The sequence below is a fragment of the Podarcis vaucheri genome (genome assembly GCF_965113315.1).
Source record: "Podarcis vaucheri genome assembly, chromosome: 7".
Classification (NCBI taxonomy): domain Eukaryota; kingdom Metazoa; phylum Chordata; class Lepidosauria; order Squamata; family Lacertidae; genus Podarcis; species Podarcis vaucheri.
In genome coordinates, this window is record NC_138765.1 from 72,758,422 (window position 1) to 72,781,151 (window position 22,730).

Genomic DNA, 22,730 nt, shown 5'->3' on the forward strand with positions numbered 1-22,730 from the left:
TATTTTTCCAAAAAGGGGGGGGGGAGAAATCAGCAGCCAAAATGATCAAACAGCTGGAATACTGGGGGGGGGGTGCTGTTTGGTTTAGTAAAAAAAGATGACTATGAGTATGGAAATGAAACATCGTGACTGTAAAGTCATTGCTATGGAAGACAATCTCTCTCTCTCTCTCTCTCTCTCTCTCTCTCTCCACACAGCTTCTCTCCAGACTGATGTTTTATTGGGATTTATTCTGAAACATGTTCACAGTAAAGTGATTTATTCCTCTTTGGTTTATTGTTTGATACTTCCCCAATGCTGTCATATAATAGCTGTCCAGAAGAGCTGCAGCACAACAAAAATGGAGCAGCAGCAAAAGCGAAAACAAAAAACCCCACACACATCCCTGAACACTGGGGGTATGGAAAGTGACAGAATTTCAGCAGAAAGTGACAGGATAGACACTGATTGGAAACGAATCAGGGCTTAGCCAGGATTTTTTGGGGGGCAGGCCTTTTGTTAGGGTGGGCAAAACCTCAGTTTGCAATGTATTTTTATTGAATTTTATTGATTGGGGGGCAGCTGTCCCTCCCTGCCCCCCCCGCTACGCCCATGTGTCCACTCCAAAACTTTTGCCAGCACTAACAGTGCTGAAATCACATGCAACTGCCCTGATAGCATCCTGAGCGCAAATTGTCATGAACGTGCAACAAAAAGGATGTTGGGAGAAGCACATGGTGAGAAAGCATGGCATTGGGGTCCAGAAACCTAGGACTGCATGCAACCTTAGATGACATAAGAGGGAGGAATCAGGAGCATTTTAGTGCAGAAAGGCAGGGCTATTGGCAGTGAGGGAACTTCTTAGCTGCCTTCCACAGTCAGAGACAGTATGCAAGGCCATGTGTCGTTTTTGAGCTCTAGTGGCGGTCCTTCAGGATGGGGGAGTGGAGAGAAGGAATTTGCTGAGAGAAGAATGAAGGACTCACTAAATGGGCTTCCGTTTTATGCAGGCAGGCGATCCTGACTTATGGGGAGTCCCAGGTCAGAGGCTGAACAATTCTCAGAGCTATCGCTCCTCCTACCCAGCGTAGACACCATCCCACAACTGCTTTATTAGACACACATACAGCATCTCAACTTAGTCTCCCTAGCTCTTCAGAATCTCGCGATCCTAGCGAGAAGCAGGAAGGGTGGAGGTGTTTTTGTGAGGGGGGGGGGGTACCCGAGAAGAGAGATGAGTAGCCCGTGGACCGTCTCTTTTCTTCAGCTTGCTAGACAGAACTCTAGCTGGCTGTTTGAAGGAAGGAACCGAGTTGATGTTGAGAGAGTATATACTATACTGTTCTCCGTTTAAAGGGAATAACTAGGCCTTGTAGAGGCCTCGATCCAGTGCGCCCCCCCCCTGCAGAAAGAGAAAATTGTTTATATATTTTGGACACATCTGAACTATATATATATGAATGCTTTTTTTCCCCTCCCAAAGGGGGAATAGAAGCAAAGTGTTTCTGCTTGAACTGCATCTGTGAAAGCGGAATTCCTAATTTGGGGGGGGGGGGCTTTAATGCCTCCTTTAAAAAGCAAGCTCGCGTTTTAAAAGTTCTCCAAACCTGTTGAAATCAGCCATTTGATGAGGGCAGAGCGTTTCCTCTGCATTTTAATTTAATTTTAATTTATTTATTTATTGCAAGAAAATGACGTAGCTCCCCGATCCAGGTGGGAGATTGCACCCCCTTTAGTCGCCCGCACCCCCCCCCCCCCAAGCACCAGGCCAAGCCAGCGAAAGAGGGCATAGCCTCAAAAAACTAACGCCAAAAAAAAAGGTTCCCCCCCTCCCCGCCTTTGCGTTTCAAAGACGGTTTAAGGCTGCGACCCTAATCTCGCCTGCCCGGGAGCAAGCCCCGATGAATCCAATTGGACTTGCTTCCGAGCAGACGCGGTTCAGACTGCGCTGCAAAGGACCTAGTGCTGAGAAAGGGCGAGAGGGAGAAGAGCAAGATCGGAGAGCTTTTCGCGTCCATCAGGCGGGCCACTCTGAGGATAACCTCCCCAGCCTTTCCTTCCCGGGACTGGAGAATCTGAAACGGCGCAGCCTCGGCCCAGCCGCTCCAGGTTCGGTTCCTGGGGAAGCCGGTCGCAATCGTTCCCTTCCTCGCTCCTTCACTTCTCCCTTTCTTCTCCTCTTACTTTCTTTTTCACAAACAGCCTTAAACGGCTTGCCTCAAGGTTTTATTCCATAATCTGGCTCTCGACGGTTAAGGAAGTCACCCGGGCTGCAATCCTATATATATATATATGCGCGTATGTATATATACACACACTTCCTTCTTTCTTTCTTTCTTTTTGGCTAAGAGTTAAAGCCAGGATCATGGCTGCCGGCCTGGCCGTGCTTCCTCAGAATCAAGCCCTATTTAATCCGATGGGGCTTGCTCCTGGGTAAAGTGGGTTTATGAGTGCAGCCGGGCTCTATGGGCTTTACTTGCAAGTAGACACGCAGAGCCTAGCACCGCTATCTAAGACTTTATTTAATTTTTTTATTTATTTCCCTGTCTCTTCCAGTGTAAAGGCATCTCCCAAACATCACCACGTTTTCTCCTGCAACGCACGGAGCCCAAACCCTTTGCTGTAAATGGGACTCAACTGCAGGAGCGGTTTTTGTTATTTGTGTATTTATTTATTTATTTATTTATTTAAGCGGGACAGAATCCAGGGAAGTGATCGTAGTACAAAAATCAGGTATCACCTCCCCGCCTCAGCCTCTGCTCCATCGTGGTGCTCATCGAGCCTGCCTTTAAATAATATTTTTTTTTAATAATAATAAAAAACACAACACTTTATAATTGCATTTGTTCTGGAGTTCTTTAATCCAGAGATGCAGCCCTACTCGGGAGGAAGAAGCCACAAGTTGCTTTCTTAGCTCAGCGCGCGTGTAGGACGGCAGTTCTGTACGTGTCGACTGGGTTCTGAGTTCAATGGGGCTAAACGAGAATAGGATTGCAGGGCCCAGGGTGAATTTATTCAGCTGTGTGTGTGGGGGGGTGTCATTTAACTTGCACACACACACAGGCCATCCCAGTTCATGCCAAGGGACTGCTGTCTGGAGAAATTAAAATTTCATCTTCACATAGGTGCCGCGGTGAAGGGCTCCATTCAAGAAACGAAACCCACACGCATTCACACATCACATTCCTCGTAGCGAAAGCATGTCGTGGAACCGGGAGTCTCCGGAGAGGCCACTTTCCATCTGCTGAAAATATTGCCCACCGAAAACCAAATCCTGCTACAGCGCATTCAGCCAGACGTTGATTCGCCTTTACCTCCTCGGCTGCATCAGTCACAAGGAAGCGAGGATGATTTTCAATTTTTATTTTGTCTAAGATACCCGATCAGCATTTCAAAACACAAACAAAACTTGACAGGCATTTCAGGGCGGGGAGGAGGAAAGCGAACGCATTAGGCCCGTGTTGGAGAGGAATGGTTATTTGAGGGCGTTTGATCCGGAGATAAATGCGAAAGCAACGATCGCTTGCAAATCAGGACCGAACGTTTTCCGTGCAGAAAGCCCCAGGGATCTGGAAACCCGGACTACTGTATTTAGAAGGGGGGGGGGGGAGAGAACCTTAAAAGTATCCTCAGCTTCAAAGGGCTTGCCCCCCCTCCTCCTTCCACGCGCTGTAAACTGTTGAGTCTGGGGTTGGTATCAAAACAGCTGAATTTAATCAGGACTTTCATAACAGACACTTCCAGGTTGGATCAAGTGGTAAACGGCGGGGGCAGAAAGAAATTCTCCTTGCGCGGCTCAAAAAAAAAAAAGTTTTTGAAAACCATTTACATTTTTTAAAAAATTCCTCTCCCCCTCCCCATGTACACCCAGAACCCCAAAACACAGAGAGTGGAACTGCCCTCCTGGGGGGGGGGGTGTGAACTAAACTCTCCAGCACACATTTGCAGCGCAAGGTTGGGCAAGTCTACTCAGAAGCAAGTCGCTTTTTATTTCCGTGAGGCTTATTCCCGAGTAAGTGGGCACAGAACTGCAGCCTTTAAGACTGAAATTATCCAAAGGAAGCATTCAACCACACCTGGGGTCTCGTCCATTTCAGCTCATAAGGGGAAAATGACAGCGACGTTTCCACTCCGACCTGATGAAATGGACAAATTTTAATTTACGCTTTTAAAAGACACACACAGAGAGAGAGAGATATAATTTACATATATCACCTGAGGCATTCTGGATGTGATTGTTTTTAATGCAGCAGAGGCAGATATATATGGAAGGGAGCCGATATTTCTGTTTATTGAAAAATTATAGTATTAATTACAAAGAAGTTGCTGTACCAAAGTCCAGCCGTTCCCCAAGTTTGATACAGCGGTAAAAAGACACGAGACGGAACGAGGTCCTGCTTGGAGATCAATTTTTCTTCCCTTCCTCGATTCTACCCAGTAGTGGAAAAGCGGACTGGAGGGGGGGGGCGGTCCGGGGAGAGAGAGCTGTGAAAACAGGAATTTGTTCCTGTTAAAATTGCGGGGCCTGTCAAGGAGGACAAGCGGCTGCCTGCGCGCCCTGCGCGCTTGTTCCTTTTGCGCCTTGAAAAATTATCCAACTATTGATTACGTTAAAGCAGCAGGAGGAAGACCGCTGCCTTTTCTTTTCTCTCTCTCTCTCTCTTTTTTTTTTTTTAACTCTCGCCCTTCCGAAAAAGTAGAGACTAAATCAAGGGAGTTTGAAAGTTGGTGTTGGACAGATCCTGCCTGGAGCGGAGGGGACCGCTCCATTAAAACCGCAGGAAACGTGCTTCTGTCCATTAGGGCTGCGATCTCACTTATTGGAGTTTCATTAAGTGTGAGACATTCGGCGTTGCAAATCTCTATCTCCACTTGTTTCCTTCGGGGTGATCTGGAGACGAGCATGCAGGGGACTGGAAGGAGGAAGGATTCAGAACGGGGGGCGCCTTGACCTTGAACTGAGTCTGGAGGGGGTGTCCGGAATCGGGGACTTGAATCGTAAAGGCAGGAGAGAGTCGCGCGTTCTTAACTTGTCTCGGGGACGGCAGTGGAAATCCGCTGGAGTTTTGTAATGATCGACAACACAACTAACACACACACACAAAGACTTGAAGGCAGGAGTTTCAGATCCTCGCTCTCTCGAGAGAATCAAAACTTAGGTGAGCTTTCGAAATCTCCTGGCGCAAACTGTTCATGGTTGAAAATCCATTAGAACTTTCACTACCGAGTAAACGTATTTCGGAGTAGAGAGACAGACGCCCTTCCCCTTTTTAAAAAGTATTTAAACGTATTCAGGATTAAAGCGCCAGCTCCCAACTTCCCCTGGATAGCTTTCCGTCACCTTATATTTGCAAATATATTTACAGGTATTTTATTTTTACAGCTTTACGGCATTCCTCCTCCCCCCCCCCGCCAGCCACCCGCGCGCGCGCCTCCACCTCAACCAGCCACAATCTCGCGTCCGGTTTCAGCATGGAACTCAACGATGGGCGGGGGAACAAAACAAAACAGACCGTTTCCAAATGATAATTAAGATTAAAACAAAAAAATCAAGACAGACAACAGCGATTGTGAAAACACAAAATAGACCCTCCCGCTTTTCCAGACAAAACAATGAAAAAATATCTGCCAGAATGAAATGCACGCGGTGTTAACTTCGGAGTTTAAAAGAGCAGCAACAACGCAAAAACAACTTATATTATTTTTGCTACAAAAATCCTGAAAGTGGGAGATGGGGCGGGGGGAAGAGCTATCGTCATTTGACAGCTAAAGTATCTTAGATCGCGCAGCAAACAACCTGCCCCCCCCCTCGTTCTCATCCGCCCACCCTCTTTTCTCATTGCCATCTTTTAATATTTCATTGGTAACCGATGACAAGCGTTGGAGAAGGATGAGGGTTCTCTCTCCTCCTCCACTCCCCCCTCCCCGCCCCCGGCAACGAGGGATCGAGAAATTGGGGGGGGGAGAGGAAGGAGACACGAATATATTTGCAAACTTTCCACATCCCCCTCCCCTTTTCCAAGCGTGCGCGCGAGAATCGGGGACAGAAACTGCTCCTGCAACAGGGCGCATGCAGGAACCCCACCACCGCTCATTTTCAAAACACGACAACCGCCAGATCTCCAGAAACTTGTCCATTTCACCTCATGTCAGTTTCACTGCGTATATCTAGATAGATACACATACACACACACATATCTATAACGCCAAACTGCATTTGGGGTTCCAGTTTCTCTGCCTCTTTCCATCCAAATCTCTCTCTCTCTCTTCGCCTGGTTGGTTTTATAAATATATATATTTCTCTCTCTCTTCCCCCCTTGCCTTCTTTTTTTTCTCCCTCCCCTTCTCTCTTTTTCACGGTCTTTTCTCTCTCTCTCTCTCTCTCTCTCTCTCTCTCTCTCTCTCTCTCTCTAGCTCCCCATCTACTCGGGAAACCTCGCTTTGCCTTCCCAGCCGCGAATCTCTAGCGCCCACTATATTTCAAAAGCTGGGAACTAAAAAAAAAAAAAAAAAAGATTTCACAAGAACTTGGAAACGACTCGGCGAAGAGGAGAGAGGAGGAGGGAAAGGGAGAGAAAAAAAGTTGCAGGCTTCAACTTTGTAGCTAACTTTCGCTTCGCTCTCGTTAGCTCTCCCTGTGTCCCCCCTACTTTTCATTTTTTTAAAAAACCGATCCCCTCCTCCTTGCCATCCTTGGTCGCCTCGAGATCCTCAGACGGGTGAACCCCACCAATCGCGGGGTGCGGAGCACAACTCTCGGAGCGCAAGGAGAGGCGGGGGGAGCCTTAGCCAGGCTGCCCCGATCGTCGCGCAGAGACCGGCGACGGCGGCTGTGGCGGCGCGGAGCTCGCTCCCGGCTCGCCCAGCTGCGCTCATCCGGCCGCGGCGAGGCCAGGGCGGCCGAGGAGTAGGCGATCGGCTCGTCTTCGTCGTTGTCGTCCCCCCACCCCAGGGCCGACCAGCGAGACACCCATGGCTCCCCCCCCACCTCTGCTCAGCGCGCCCCCCTCTCCCTCTCTCTCTCACCCCCCTCGCTAGATCTCGCCGGGGATCTCCCCCTCGCGGGAGAAAGGGGACCTACTTTTGGGCAGTTTCCTCGCTCGCGCCTTGGATCTCATCTTGACGGCGGAGCGGATCCCTCCTTGAACCCGCAACAGCTCTGCCGCGCTATCTTCATCTCCCAAGCATTGTCAGTTTGGACACCTTCGCACATGCGCACAGAGCATTCAATCTGACACCCTCTCCGGGGCCAAAAAAACTTTCCAATGTATTCATCACCATCAGGGTTGGGGTTGGTGTGTGTATGTGTGTGTGGCTTTTTTTTTTTAACCTCCCCCCTTCTCTTCCGTGGTCCTATCCTCTTCTTCAGATCACTTATCTCTGCCCCCACCTCCTCGGAGCGCAGCACCATCCCAGCCTTTCCTCCTCCCCCCCGCCGCCACTTCCCCTGATCTGCCCCTTTAAGAAAAAGCGACCTTTCTCTCTCTCCCTAACCCTTTACATGCTGCCCTTCCCCAGTGGACAATATTTAAAGATGGAAGGTAACATCCAGAAAGAGGTGACTTTGCCCTTTTTTTTATTCGGACGATGGTTTCTATGCTATGCTGGGGTGGGACGGGGAGGGTTGGGGGGTGTATGTGGCTGGGTTTTTTTGGGGGGGGCGTAACTGGTCCATTGCATGCTGTACTTTACAAGTCTAATTATTCTTTTCCTAGCAACCGGTCCGTTGCAGCTGGTCAACTGCACGCTGCCCTTTTGCAGATCTGTTATTATTTTCTGGTCACTAGTTAGCCGTCTCTTTCAACCAGCCAACTGCACGCTGCACTTTACAGATCTAATGATTTTGCTATTATTTGGCTATTAGGAGCTATTTTCATCAATGGGGCAGTCGCGATGGGCTCTTTCCCCCCACGCCTGAAAATTATATATATGATATATCATGATATATTATGATTATACACACGCGCGCGCGCTTTCTTCTCGCATGATCCGCAGCATGCTTACTCGCGAGTAAACGCCCCACCTTCTTCCACAGGGGCTTACTCTTCTCTCTCCCCCCCCCAGCCACCCATTCCGGGCAATTGTGAATATCTGGATGCCTGATCTCCCCCACCCTTCCCTAAGGCCAGGTTTACTCGGAAGTTTCTTTTATTGATTACAGAGGGATTTGCCTCCAGGTAGGCAGGTTGAAGAAGATCGCAGTAGCGGCTGAGGTTGACTGCAGAAGCTGTGGCCCTTTCCCTACTCGGTGGGGGTTTATAGAATTACCAGGGTGCACAGGCGATGTTTAGGTGCACAGACTTCTTCTACCTTTTACCATGTCTTTCTCCCAGTTTTGCGCCGTTACCGAAAAACGTGCACACCCTTCCACTCCAGTGCATTTAAGCCAATCTGGCGGGCAAAATGAAAACTCCCCCTGCACACCCAAACGACTTTCGTTTTCCTAACGATCGGCGCATTCTTTCCCACCCTGTCCCCAATCCATTTACAATAAAAATTGGGTGGGTTGGGGCTTTCGGTTCTCTCTACTCCCAGCCCCCCCTCTCCACCAGCCGGTTTAAACGATTCTGTCTCCATCGTGGTGCTTGTTTAAAACACGCTGAAACCTGATCGTGGGTCCTTGAGGTGTGTGTAGGGAGGCATTTGGGCTGCGACCCGCTCCTGAAGCCTGGGCTTACTCTGAAGTAAGCTTCCGCCAAGCCGAATGGGTCTTGGCTCCCCAGCGGGCTAGCACTGCTAAGCAGCCTTCAGGGTCGAAGCACTTCAGACCAGAACTTCGCAATACGACTTCCCACGAGCTCAGGGACCTTGCCAGCCCCCAGGAAACGTTCCCAATGAATCGCTGTGGCTTTACTCGGAAGTAAGGAGTAAGGGGTTCCTTTAACGCCTAGTTAAATGGAGTTAGGCTGGCCGATCCCCCGGGCAGCTTGTCTCGGAAGACAATTCATATTTGTTTGTTTTTTACCCAATGGGCCGCATTCCTATGCAAGCTTACTTGGGAGTAAGGCTCAATGAACTCAAATGTGGCAAGCTGCAAATTCACAAGTAAGTATGCGCAGAATGGAAGAGCTCAGCCACTCAGGCAGCCTGGGCACCGGCTCCTTCTCTCTCTGATCTCTGACTTACCTATTTTGCCACAGCGATGAATGTGTCCTGATCAAAAGCAAAAAACATGGGGTTCTGATCTAAGCAAGTTCACCTGCTCGACGGCGCTACATATATATATATCTATTTACACGCTATTCTCTATTCTTACTCCTCCTTTCTTCCAGCTAATTTTTATTATAACAGCCTTTCCACTTGAATGTTGGACTCTGCTTTTTACAGGTCCGGGGGTGTTGCTTTAGAAGGGATCAAGGTGGTAAGTATCATTTTCAGGTCCTTTAATTAATATATATATATTATCACCATTATCTATTTCAAATCCTTGGTTGTCCTTTATAGAAACGACCCTGTTCTCCTGGGCAATGGATGGAAATGGAGGAAGCTGGATCTTTGGATTCCTGAATTTTTCAGGAATCCCCGGAAATGGGAAAATGGGTGGAGGACACTACCCCCCCCCTCCCCGGAGTAAATAGCCTGGCTGGATCAGTATTAATTAATTACTCCCTTTGGGAATTCAAGGGCCCAGGAGAGATGGTGACTGGAAAGGATACATTGCGTGGTGTGTGTGTGTGTGTGGGGGGGGTGTTTAATATAAAGGGAAAGGGAATGTCAAGAAGCCTTCAAGAAAATAAACCAGATTTTTTTTAATGCGGGTGGGGGTCGAGAGAAGAAACAGGACAAGGGGCGTTCACACCCCACACCCCAGCAAAATAAAAAAGCAGCTTAGCAGCTGACCGGCAGGTGGGAGATATGAGGAGAGAATAAAGTTTGAGGTTGAAAACTGCATACTTTATTACTATAATGAAGTACAATGAAATAAATTGTTATTATTATTATTAAGATTATAGAAGATTTTCTCTTTTTTGTATCTAGATTTATATTAATCCTGTTGTGGTCAGGGCAAAGGAGGTCTGAAAACATTTGTTATATTTTCAAGTGGGGGACGGGGACGGAAGAGAGAGGTAACAAACCAAGTTCCTTTCTCCTTTTCTTCGTTTTGTGCTTGAGGTTCAGTTGCTCCAACGCCTCGCGATTTAACTCAATCAGGTTCTGGGATTCTGCCGCCCGTCCGCCCACCGCGTTCTGTTTCCACAAACTTGTAATAAAGCTGGTAATTTTAAAAGCCATTCAAATAATAAAACAAAGCCTGCCGAATTATTATTTTTTAAAAAAGCGTTGATTATTTATCAAGTAATTCATAAAATGGAATTGGTTTTAAATGTAGGCTCTTAAAGCGCGGGGTGGGGTGGGGGTGGGAGAGAGAGCTATTTGTCCACGATTATTTATAAATGCGTTTGAATCTGAATTCTGATGATAAGGATTATAAGAGTACGTTGGGATTTTTTAAAAATAATAGGATTGGAAGGGAACTTCCGAGTCAATGTTTTCAAAGTGGGGAAACCAATAGCTGCCCCTTCCCAGCTAAAAGCAGATTGACTTTTTTTTCCTCCAAATGCGAAAACATCCTTGCGTTGCACCTGTGCGTGTAAACGAACACGTGTTCTTAATTCTCACTCTTTTTCCGCGTGTTTTTTGCGTATATATATATATATATATTCTGCATGAGTGTGCTTACTCCTGAGTAAACCTACTAAATGCAGTCTACGCTTTTTCTTCAGTTAATTGCTGCCCTACATTGATTTGAGGGCCCCCTAACCCCAAGCAGGTTAACTCAAGAGTCAGTCTCGCCGTAGCCAATGGGATTTACTTCCGTGTAAAAGCAAGCATGGATACATCGAGCCCCTGAATGAGAATAACTTCCTTCTCGGTTTTTTTTGTTTTTTGTGGCGGTTGTTGCTCCATAACATAGAACAGCAGACAGGTTCTCTGCCCCGCGGAAATCGCAATCCACTCCAAGATCAATACCGGGTGCGGAACTCGAGGGGTGAAAAATCCAGCTAGGAGGTCTCTCTCTCTTTTTTTAACAAGGGAAGAAATGCTTTAGGAAACTCCCTAAGATTGTTTTAGAAATATTCGGCTGTATCCAACCCAACTGGAATTAAATATTTCAAGGCGGGGGGCGTTGCTCGTGGGGGTTGACAGCAAGGCTGAAACGCTAAGTGGGACTTACTTCCGCGTAAACAACAACTATAGGCTGTGCCAAGTGTGTCTCTTAAAGCAGGCCCTAAACGATTTTTTCCCATCGAACACCAGTAGATCCAAAAAGTCTAGTGAACAGGAGGAGAGGCGGGGGCGCGATCCATGTAGACAGTTACTCTCTAAACCCCCCCCCCCCATTTGCCAGGGAGAGTGCGTCCGGCTGGATCAAGTATGATGTCCTCCTGTTTAGGATCGCAGTTGGTGTCCCTTCAATGTTGGAACCTGGTCCTGAAGGAGATCCCCCCCCCCACCAGTAAGATTTAAAAGCAACAACACCCCCGTTGTTGTTGTTTCTTCTGGATTGCATCCTATGGTTTACGAAGCGAACTTTTCAGGGCTAAAAAGTGTGAGGAATGATGTGAGAGTTTTACCCTTGTGGCGAGTTTGGGCTGCGGGCTGCTGGGGATTGGCCTGGAGTGACCCCCCCCCAAGGAGCTGCCTAAGCGGGTGGGGAAGCGGAACTGAACTTGGGTGTCAAAGCTGCAGCGCTCTGGCCACTAGGCCTTATTGACCCCTTTAAAGGTCAAGTGACTATTTGCAGAATAACCACATCACGCTCCTTGTGTCCCTGACCTCCGCTTGTTTCCAATTTGCAAAGATCTCTCTCTTTCCACCCGCCCTTAATATTTATAGGGCAGGTTGAGCTCAGGTGTGTGGGTCTGGAAAAGCGAAAGAGCATTGCCCCGGTGAGGGTTGGGGGAGGGGGGAGGAGAGGTCAGCGACGCCTCTGGCAGCTTCCAAGGGATGACCAGGGCAGAAATGGAGCGATTTGGCTCTTTAGGGCCATCTCAAAATCCTCCCTTTTAATTCCTTTCGAAAGAGCATCAGAAGTGAAGACAATTGCGCAGCGCGCAAAGCAAACCACCCTGCCGCCTTAACTTTCACCTTTCCCGGAGTTCGCTCACAAAGCGACATTCCTAGCCCAGAGAGCAGTGGCTAAGGTGGGTCCTGAATCAAAGGGCCTGCGGTTCGGATCCGCCTTGGCCATCTAAACTCACTAGGGAGACAATCCGGCGGTGACTAGCTTGCGATGATGCACTTGCGTGGCAGGTCTCCAATGGGACTTGCTTCCGAATACACCAAGTTGGGAGTATTCCTACTGCTTTTTCTTAGAGGGCTGTGGCAAGAATAGCAACAGGATAATGGGAAGTCTAGTTCTTTTGAACACGGATTACTCTTATTATGTACTATCATTTATTGATAATAATTAGCACCATCGCATAGAACTTAATAAATTCAGGAGGTTTCCTTCGGGGTAAACATAAACCGAATTTCTTCTGCTCGGTTCCCCCTTTGATTGATGCCCTCCCTCCCTCCACCTTTTTGAAAAGGTTCAGAATGGTGGTCCCGGAAGTGTCGTCAGCGCGGTGCTTACGCGCGCCAAGTCAGAAGTAAATCCCTTTGAGTGAACTTCAACGAGTTTTGACTACCGCCAGCGTGCGGATAAGGTTGGCAGCCTCAAGCGGCCCGTTCCGATACAGAGGCAGAGGATCGCGCTTGTTAAAAAGAAACAGGTTTTAAAAATTTCAGGGAGAAACGGGAAGCGAGGAGGGTGTTGGATGACCACCCTCCAAGGGCTAGTTTGGTGTGTGTGTGTGTGTGGTTTTTTTTTTTTTAAAAAAGCAAACCCGAAGTGACACCAAATAATTAGGATTAATTGGGGATTCAGTGGAGAAGAGGGGGGAGCCTTCGAAGAATAGGTGCCCGTCACTGAAATGAGGTGCTTTGAAATACTTGCTGAGAATCCATTTAAAAGAGGTCACACAGCAAATTTAAAGACAGGTGTTTGTGTCTACATGGCAGATTGCGATTAATCGAAGTATTTCTTCGGTTGTGTGTGAGTTACATTCTCTCTCTCTCTCTCTCTCTCTCTCTCTCTCTCTCTCTCTCTCTCTCTCGGTGTGTATGTGTATACTGTATATATCCCTTCCCTCTGCTTATCATCTCAACTCCATATTTCCTGCAGATTGCTCCCCCATACATTATTTTTATACAATCAATGATCTACTTTATTAGCAGTCAAGAAACGGGCAGGAGATGGTAGAGGAATTAGAAAAGCCCTCATCTGCATGATGAATTAATTTTTCTCTCTCAAAGTCCAGTCACGTCCTTTCCCGATAACCTAGAAATCAACTTTAGAATAGGGCACGGAATTTTGGGTTGGCTTTGTCAGTTCAAAGGGGGGGGTACTTATTTAAGGGGAAGGGATGGGGGGGCGTTACTAGAAGGGATTTTACAGGAATAGGTTTTCTTCAGAACAGATGAAAAGTTGGTGACTGGCAGGGCATTGGATGAAACGGAGCGTTTTGAAAAAACAGCACCTGTGGTCATTAATCAGATTATAATAAACTCGCAGTCCCAACCAGGTTCGGACGAATGTACCCCCACGTGGATACACAGGCCGGCATGTTTACTCAGGAGTAAGATTTTAATGAGTCCAATGGAATTTATTCTCAAAGCAGCTCTGTAGTCACCTCGATGATGCCAATAAACACAATCGCAGTTTTTCATATAATTAACTACTACTACTGTTGTTATTATTATTCCACTTTCCTGCAAGATAGCTGCATAGTTCTCCGCCTCCCCATTTAATCTTCACAACAACCCTGCGAGGTACCTTAGGCTGCACAACCGGATTCTTAATCCGAAGTCAATTCGGTGCCAGAAGCATCAGTCACCCATCTCGGCGCATTGCCATGACGTTCCATCTTTGAATTGTTTCGGTCTAAACTTAATTCCGTTGCGGATCACAGCTGAAGGCTAAGCCACACACATACCGGAGCGATGCTTGCCCGCAAGCTTTTGTTTCTTGCACACAACCGCGCTCCTCAGAAGTTGTCAATTTAAACTTTAGGTTTTTGTTCTTTGAAACGCGCACACTAAAAAGCAAAGCGAAAGCAATTAATTCCGCGCGCCTGGTTCGGATTACGAATTGCGAACCGAATTAGGAGCAGGATCAGAGCTATCACCGGATTGGGGAGGAACTGCGCCGCTTCTTAATTCGCGCCCCCCCCCTCGCCACCGCCCTGTTTAAATGTAAAATGCACACAAACACATTTATCACTGGGGTGTTTCTAGCTGCCTTTTAATATGGAAAACCAGATAGACCAGTCCAGGTAAAACTAGGGGGGAAACACATACAACGACCCCTCCCCACCACCTTTCGGCCTTCCTTGTTTTAGAAACTTAAGAGGGAGTTTAGATCAACCTGGAGGAGCAAAGGGATTCCTTGTACATGGGCGCTGCTCTCTATTTCCAAGGTGCCTGCATAACTCGAGTCTGTGCTTGGTTACTCCAAAATAATACCCTCACCCCCCCCCCATGTTCAATAAGGCCTGTTCCCAGGTAACGGTGTCCTTTCCTCCTCCCCCAAATGATTTGTATCCATTTCCGCCGACTTTTGCGCTTGGTAGAATATATATATATTTACTCCTTTGACCACAAGACGAGGCAGAATGTGGGTGACCTAAAGGGAGGTTTTAAAGACACTGCACTTGGATGGACACCTTTGGTTAGAGTGTCCCTTTCAACCCGTTTTGTTCTCCTCTGTCCTTTCAGGTCGAGAATGCCATCGAATTATTAACTAGATTTCGCTGTGCATGCATCTGCTTCTCCTTGAGAATCCCTCCGTATATAAATATCTAGCCCTCAACACATGCACACACGCACATATATATTGAGGACTAGAAACCTTTATCGATTTAGTCTTGAAGACGAGAATGTTACCACCCTCCCGTTTTCTTTAGGTAAGCTTGGATTCTTATGGGAGGTAAGGGAAAGGGGTTAGCCTCACTCCCCTTGGGGGTTATTTACTCAGCCCCACTCTTGTAAATAAATAAAAATAAAGTCAGGGCTGGGGGGGGGGGTGGAGATCATAACGTGGATGAAGAGGTTTTCCATGGAGGGAGACAAGTCTACCAGCCCTAGAATGATTCTTCTGCGCTATCGCTGCCCAGACGACCTTCCTCTCTGCCTGCTTTTCCCGATCGATATTCTTCCCACTACCCAAAAAAGGGGCAATTCATAACAATTCGCAGCGAGGCGATGCCTCGTAATATCGCCTCTCACCGTGGAGGGCGTCGAGTTTCACCTTTGACAGCGCGTCGGTTCGGACTCCACGTCTCTCCACAAGAATGCACGTGTGGCTCCATCAATACGCATCTTAATTCTTAAGCACTTGTCTTGGGTGTGAATGGGCGAAAAGCTCTCCCAACGAGATCAAGGGGGCTGGATGTACACCTGCATAGGGTCTGCGCCTACATTTGGAGCACCTCCCCCCCCCCAAAAAAAAGAACGATGGGAACTGTAGCTCGTATGTGCTAGGATTTATGGGTAAACTACGGTTTCCAGGCTTCGATGTACGCCTTAAAGGCATGGTGGCTACGTAGCCTTTCTCCAGTGAATCATGTATCACTTCCCAGGACATTAACACAGGATCGGGATGGATTTTTTATTTGGATGGAGGTGTCCCCGCCTTAAAAACAACATACACCTGAGCAGTGTCAAATGGTCTTGCGCGGGACCCATTTCAAGGAAGTAAACTCTTGACCCCCCCTCCCCGTCTTCCTCGCGAGTCAGAGTTTCAGAGTGGGTTGTTCCAGGGTCCTCCAAAAACCGGACTCCAAATCTATACCAGCTACAATTCCTTTGCTTGCACTTACTCGGAAGTAAAGCCTATTAAATGCCATCGGTGCTACTGACTGCTTTCGGGGTAGGGAGGACGGGGGTGCCTAGGAAATGGGGATTTACCCGAGGAGAGAGAAATATATGTGTTGGGTGGACCAAAGGAATGAAACGCTTACTGTATACGTTAAGAAGTTATATAAAAATAAATAATTGCGGGGGGAGCGGGCGGGGGCGCTGTGTGTCTCCGGCTGCCTCTGGCCTCAGAGTTCCGTAGAATTAGCACAGCTTAAAATACTTGGGGTTTTATGGACAGATCAGGAGGCCTTGAGTTCATGATTAAAAAATAAATAAATCTCCTCCCCCCCCTCCTCCCCCGGAGGATTTGATGGCATAAGCGCTTGATTCTTACCATACCCAGTTCTGCAGGGAGAGGGCATTAGGCAAGGGCTTAATTACGTTTTTAAGGGGGGGGGTCCATTCAGGTTGCCCCCACCACATGCCACTCCTGGCTGGGGGGGGGGACGCTCTTGCACTCAGGTCTTCCTTGCTTGCGCGTTGCCCGACATGGGCGCCTGGGGGGGCACTGTGAGAACTGGTCGTTGTTTATTATTATTAATTATTATTATTAATTATTATTATTATTATTATTATTATTATTAATAATAATAATAATCGACCAAGGAGGAAACGTAAGTTATCTTCTTTTTATAAGCGGGAACGCTTCCTCGCCGAAGGATTTCAATGGTGTGTGTAGATAGGAGGCACGCTTGTCCACACGCACACACACTTCGTTTCCCCGAAGCTCATCTTGCAATCGCAAGGGGGCAGCTGGAGACAGGAGTGTGGGAAATCGCAGAACCACCCACAGCCACCGGCTGAAGGAGAAAATGGCAAGCTGGATCCTCCATCTCTCTCCCGAAAAAGATCGCGCAGGCAGCTAGCTCCTTTTACCGCCTGGTCCTAATGGAGGGGTGTATTTGGGCTTCCCGACTCAGACACCTATTCCCCCACCCCACTCCCCATTGTAAAGACAAATCGCAAACATAACTATTGTAAATAAAGGTATATGGTACTCTGTGCAACGCCATGAATCTCAAGCGTGTTATTAGTGTATAAATAGCAGACTTGTGTATCCAACTTAGTTTTACTCAGTGTAGACCCGTGGATATTGTTGGACCCAAGTCGATCAGGTCTATTAACTTCAAGGGGTCTAACTCGGGCTTGAACAATTATCCTATTAACTTTACTCAGCACAGGCCCATAGAAATAAACGAGTCTAAGTTAGTCGTGCCCGTTCATTTTAGTGGGTCTACTCTGAGCAGAACTCACGCTGATGCAAATCAACAGCACTACATCTGATAACAATAAAGCTTTGGAGCAGCAACAATTGATATCGTAAATTTCGTTCCCCCGATTCTGACCATCCACATTCTTGTTGCGCGTAAAGAATACTAGTTGACAATCAATATTATATATTAAATATATACACAGGGTAAAATGTTTGCCTTCCCAACCGGCTGAAATATCAACTCTTGCTTCCTTCCATGTTTCTCACCAACTTTCTGTTCCTACAGCTACTTATAATAGCGAGAAGGACCAAGCAAAGAGACCAAGGCTGCCTCTCTGCACATTTACTTGGAAGTAAGTCTCACTGAATTCAGTTAATTTTACTTCGGAGTAAACTTGCACTTTTGGGAGTACTCCAATCCCAGGCACACTTAATTGGGAGTAAGCCCAACTGAAGCCTACACGGGACTTTGGCGTATAACTCGCTTCCGACGGGGCTGGAAGTCTCCGGACGTTTTACTTCCGAGTAAACATGCAACAGGCTCGGTTTACAGAGTTTGAAAATGCCACTGATTTCCCGCGCTTTAACTCTCTCCCATTTCAAATCGAAGCGATTGCCAGGACGCTTCAAAGTGCGGGATCGTGCCCCTTTTCAGAGGAGTCTTAACTGAGAGGATGGAGACGAGGAATCACCTACCGACGGCTGGATAGCGACAGTCTCCGGCAAGAGACTGTTCAGAAGCTGGTTTCCTTCTTTTAAAACGATTTCCACTTTCGGATAATAAGCTATATTACGCGTTGGGAGAGTTTGGAAGACTCGAGAAGGGCTAACATGCATTAACCCATTTTTTAAAGTTTTGATTTAGTATGCCTTGATGTGCAGGTTTGCACGAAAGCGGGGCATTCCCTTGTAGCCGTTTCTTTTAATAATATAAATAAAAATCCTCCAACGAAATACTGTGGATGCGTTGAACAAACGCACAGAAAAGCAAGAGGGAGAAAAGAAGGACGTTTGGAAATCGATTACACTCTTTTTTGTTTTGCTTTAAGGGAAGGGCAGGCAGAAATTTAGTCTCGGAATACATCCTTTTTTTTAACGCAGGGATGCCTCTGTTCTTTAATCGGCTTTAGAATAAACGGGGGCGGCGGCGGGGGGACCTTCTAAAAGGGTCCATCCGGTGTTAATTACGGCTTCGAAAAGCCTGGAAACGCCTCCAGATTCGTTGTATTCTTCCCCCTTTTTCAAAAGCAGGAGCAGGCAGCCTGAAGGGGCTGCGGGATCGCGGTTGATTGCTAAACGTTTCTTGCCCGGGCGTTTTGCAACAGAAGAAAACCCGTTTATAGGACTATTTTAAGTTTTTCCATGCCAGATCTGAAAACTCACCGCCCTCCTCCCCTCCTCCTCGCACCCCAAGGACATAAATGCACACACGCACACACAAAAAGGTTGGTCCGGGTTTGTTCAAAGGTAGCTACTGTTCCTTTTTTCCACCAGCTTTCTGGCAGCTGATTTTTTTTTAAAGTAACATTGTAAAGGTTCGGCTAGAGAGACCCCTCCCCAACCTAAGACTGCAAACCCGATCTGCTTGTTTTGCCCCCTCCCACCCTGCCTTCCGAAATATTAAAGCCTCCGGGTAGGTCTCTCCCACCCACAAGCGAACAAAAATTAACCTAAATCGGTTTTTTCTTTTCTTTTCTTTTGCTGCATTTTTAAAGCCATAGATACGTCGTCGTGACAAAGGGTTGATTTTTTTTTTTAAGGAGAATTTTATTCACAGGTACTAGTTCACTAGTTATTAGGATGCAGCCATGATGCCCTACTCAGAGTAGACCCATTGACATCACTGACCAGCCGTGTCTATTCATTTCATAGCTCCTACTTCTGAGTAGGACTGAGGTCGGCTACAGACCCATGATTCCCAATAATGACAATTATGCAGACAATCGCCTAATTTATGGTAATTAACAGCCACGAGAGCGCAAATATTATAACGAGCTTCAAACGAGCCCAACACGACCGCCTCCTTTTTCCTGCTGTTGATAGAAACGTAATTAGCCAAATGCATCACCCGAAAAAAGAGGGGTTTCATGGGGGCGGGGAGAAACAATCATTTCTTATGGGATTTGGAAAATCCGCCAGCATTTTAATTTTATTTTTAATTAAAGTTTTAAGGGACCAGAAAGGAGCAATGGAAAGATGGGCTCTATCGGAGAGTCGCTGCTTCCCCCAGCTGGTTTAAAACCGGCATTTATTGCAGCAAACAATAATATCTATTAGAAGAATACAGAGCGTTTAAGCCAAAGCGCGTTTTGCCTCTCTAAAAGAGCCCCCGGCTGCCTAGACGGATTTGAAAAATAAATGCCGCAGCAGTGAGGCTTGCCTCCGAGTAGACCTGCTGGCGGCCAGCAGCCGAAAACCTGTAACGACGCTCAGTTATTTCCAGCAAACGGCTGCAGAGAATGGTTTAAAATAAAATAAGAAGACATGAAGACATTCTTAAAAGGCGGGGGGCGGTAAACTTTTGGGTTGGTGATCCAGCAGAAAGTTCCACTTTACTCCAACCTTACACAGAAATCTTCCCAGTCTGCCTTTACTCAGCAGTGAACTAAGGTACTGTATGTTGGGGTTTACGACCCGGAAAGCGGGTACAGGATCTAGATGGCAGCCTTAGAGCTCTGATCTTAGAGGGGCGTAAAGGTAAGGGTAAAGGGACCCCTGACCATTAGGTCCAGTCGCGGACAACTCTGGGGCTTACTCATAAGTAAATCTGCATTGCCTTCAATGCGCGCCTACATATTTTTCTTTTCTTTAAAATGGGGTTGCAGCTTTAAAGGGAAAAGAGAAACCAAACGCACAGAAAAAATATATATGTTCAAGGAGTCCCAAGGGAGCAATTACTCCCAGAGAGGCAAGTTTTTAAAACAAGGAGGCGACGGCCCTCTTTTTAATTCGGATTAACACCTCCCGCCAACGAGCAGCGACGGAATTCGCGCTTGACTCCTTTCCAAAGATCCCGCGCCTCCCTCCTCCCCGAGGCAGTTTGGCGAGCCGTCGACCAACCAGCCAATCTGGCGCGGAATCGGGGCCCTTTCTCCCCAACTTGCTCCCACCATCCCCACCTCCCTCCTTTTCTCCTGCTGCCTGTTCTCGCTCGCCCCTGCCGCCTTTGCGCCTGTATAATTATTAGCCATTAATTGGGTTCAGGACCTCGTTCACCGGCGGCGGGGTGGGGTGGGGAGGATGGTGACCCAAGAACTCCCCAGAAGAGACGTGGAGGAGGGAGGGGGGAAGAAGCGAAGGCAGGATCCAACGATTCCTTTGAGGGCAATGCCCAAAGGGGTGAGTGGAAAACTTCTTTAGCTGCAACAAGGGACCAAAAAAATAATAATTTAAATTAAGGCACCGCTCCTGGCCAAGGAAAAAGGGTGCTTTGGGTCTCCCCCTCCGCTTCCTTTTATTTTCAATTCAGGTTGTTCCGTGCCAGGAGCTTACTGGAACAGCCTGGCCGAAGGGGGAGGAGGAAGGGACATGAACTATACAATCAAAAAAAGGGCGTGTGGAGAGAAAAAGTTTCGCTAGGCTGCTCTGCCGCTTTGCCAGGAGGGTGTGTGCGCGCACTGCAGAAGATAGGAACATAGGCAGCTGCTTTGGCCTAAGTCAGACCACTGGGCCATCTAACTCAGTAGAGTCTACACTGGCTGGCAGCAGCTCTCCAGGGGTTCAGGCAGGGAGTCTCCACCTGGAGGTGCCAGGGATTGAACCTGGGACCTACATGCAAAACAGGTGCTATATTATTATTATTATTATTATTATTATTATTATTATTATTATTATTATTATTTTCTTCTTCTCTACAAGACCCTCCCCAAACACACTTAGAGCCACACTTGGAACCCACAACAAGCATCCCTGTAATGCTATTGTGTGTTCTACAAAGAGCATCATGCATTTATATTCTTACACAACAACAACTCTGCAAGTTTGTCTATATTAGTACCCCTTTATTTTACACACAACTATCCTATTTATAGGGACGCAGGTGGTGCTGTGGGTTAAACCACAAAGCCTAGGACTTGCCGATCAGAAGGTCAGCGGTTCGAATCCCCGCGACGGGGTGAGCTCCCGTTGCTTGGTCCCTGCTCCTGCCACATGACCTGGAAGCTGTACACCGGCTTCCTTCGGCCAATAAAGTGAGATGAGCGCCACAACCCCAGAGTCGGCCACCACTGGACCTAATGGTCAGGGGTCCCTTTACCTTTATCTTTATCCTATTTATGTGATATGAGTTCTCTGCGCCTAAGGCCCCAGTCCTATACCCCTTTAACTGAGAGCAAGCTCCACTGAAGTCAATGGGAAGAGGAGGTATGTATGAAATAAAACTGCTAGCACATTTGCAAAGCTAAGCAGGATCCGGTATGGTTTCAAATTCGATGGGAAACCATGAGTTGTGATGCCCACATTGCAGCGGCTTGGATTAGATGGCCCTCGGGACCCCTTCTGACTCAGCAATTCTACGATTCTAAGTGTATGGTGAAGTTCAGCAAACACTGTTCAATTGAACTCAACAAGTCTTACTTCAGAGGAGACATTGTGCTGTCAGTGACTGTGCTTATTTGCTTGGTTACTCCATTCATTTGTGTTCTTGATCACTTAATTTTAGCTGCTCTTATTTCAGCTGTAAATCATCTTGAATCTCTATCAGAGAAAAAGGTGAAGTGTAAATAAATAAATATATAACAACAGCAGCAATTTAGTTGCTCTGAGCCCGCATTTGGCTGGGGAGGGTGGGATATAAATAAAATTTTATTTATTTATTTATTTATTTATTTATTTATTTATTTATTTATTTATTTTCCCATTCAGTAGGTAAAATTACATTTGTTGTGCTACTTGTGTTCATTTTAGTTTCCCACTTTAAAACCAACCTAACCCAAACCAAACCAACCTATTACTTGATATGCTGGCAGCAACACTGACCCATAAGAACATAATGAGAGCTTGCAGGATCAAGCCAATGGCCCATCTAGTCCAGTAACCTGTTCCTATGCAGTGGCCAACCAGAAGCCTGTGGGAAACCCGCAAGCAGGATCCCAGTCCTCTCCCCTGCTGTGGCTTCCAAAAACTGGTATTCAGAAGCATGTCATTGACAGCCCTCTCCTCTCTGGATACGTCTGGCCCTCTTTTAAAGTCATCTAAGTTGGTGTCCAGCATCACAGCCTCCTGTGGGAGCGAGTTCTGTAGTTCAACAACATGCTGCATGAAAAAGTGCTGAGCTGAGCAGTCAAGTTTCTCCATCCCAGATGCCCTGGGCATTTCACTGCTCCATGAAATTTGGAGGAAAGCACATGGTAGATGCCACACCCCCACACAAAGGTCACCCATCTGTTGAGGCCACCATTTCATCTGCAGATAGCAGAAGGTCTTGGGGCTCCAGAAGACCCCCAGAACAACATAATGTCCTGGGCCTTAGGGTGAAGGTGACTGTCAAAATCCACACAGTCCTAGCTGCCATTGGTGGAGGCTGGTGGTACCCATTATGACTTGCCAACGAGAGGCAAAGATAACTTCTGGCTTTGTTCCCATCCTCTTCCTCCTCACTGTTGAGTTCTGCAAGGGCAACACCAAGACTAAG

The 22,730-nt window shown here is 47.3% G+C and overlaps 1 protein-coding gene and 1 long non-coding RNA gene across 6 annotated transcripts in view; one reads left to right on the forward strand and one right to left on the reverse strand.

Annotated features, from left to right (window-relative positions):
* Window positions 1-7,264, reverse strand: part of PRDM16 (PR/SET domain 16) — a 472,000-nt gene extending 464,736 nt beyond the window's left edge. For all 5 annotated transcript variants that reach the window (XM_082229835.1, XM_082229837.1, XM_082229838.1 and 2 more), the window contains exon 1: window positions 7,061-7,264. In XM_082229835.1, the coding sequence (XP_082085961.1) occupies window positions 7,061-7,097 (37 nt within the window). In that variant the 5' untranslated portion in view covers window positions 7,098-7,264. The remainder of the gene's footprint in view (window positions 1-7,060) is intronic.
* Window positions 7,265-7,322: 58 nt separating this feature from the next.
* LOC309536519 lies at window positions 7,323-10,242 on the forward strand. Its single transcript, XR_014221563.1, has 3 exons — window positions 7,323-7,537; window positions 9,307-9,340; window positions 9,958-10,242. It is a non-coding gene; the product is annotated as an uncharacterized lncRNA (long non-coding RNA).
* The last annotated feature ends 12,488 nt before the right edge of the window (window positions 10,243-22,730 follow it).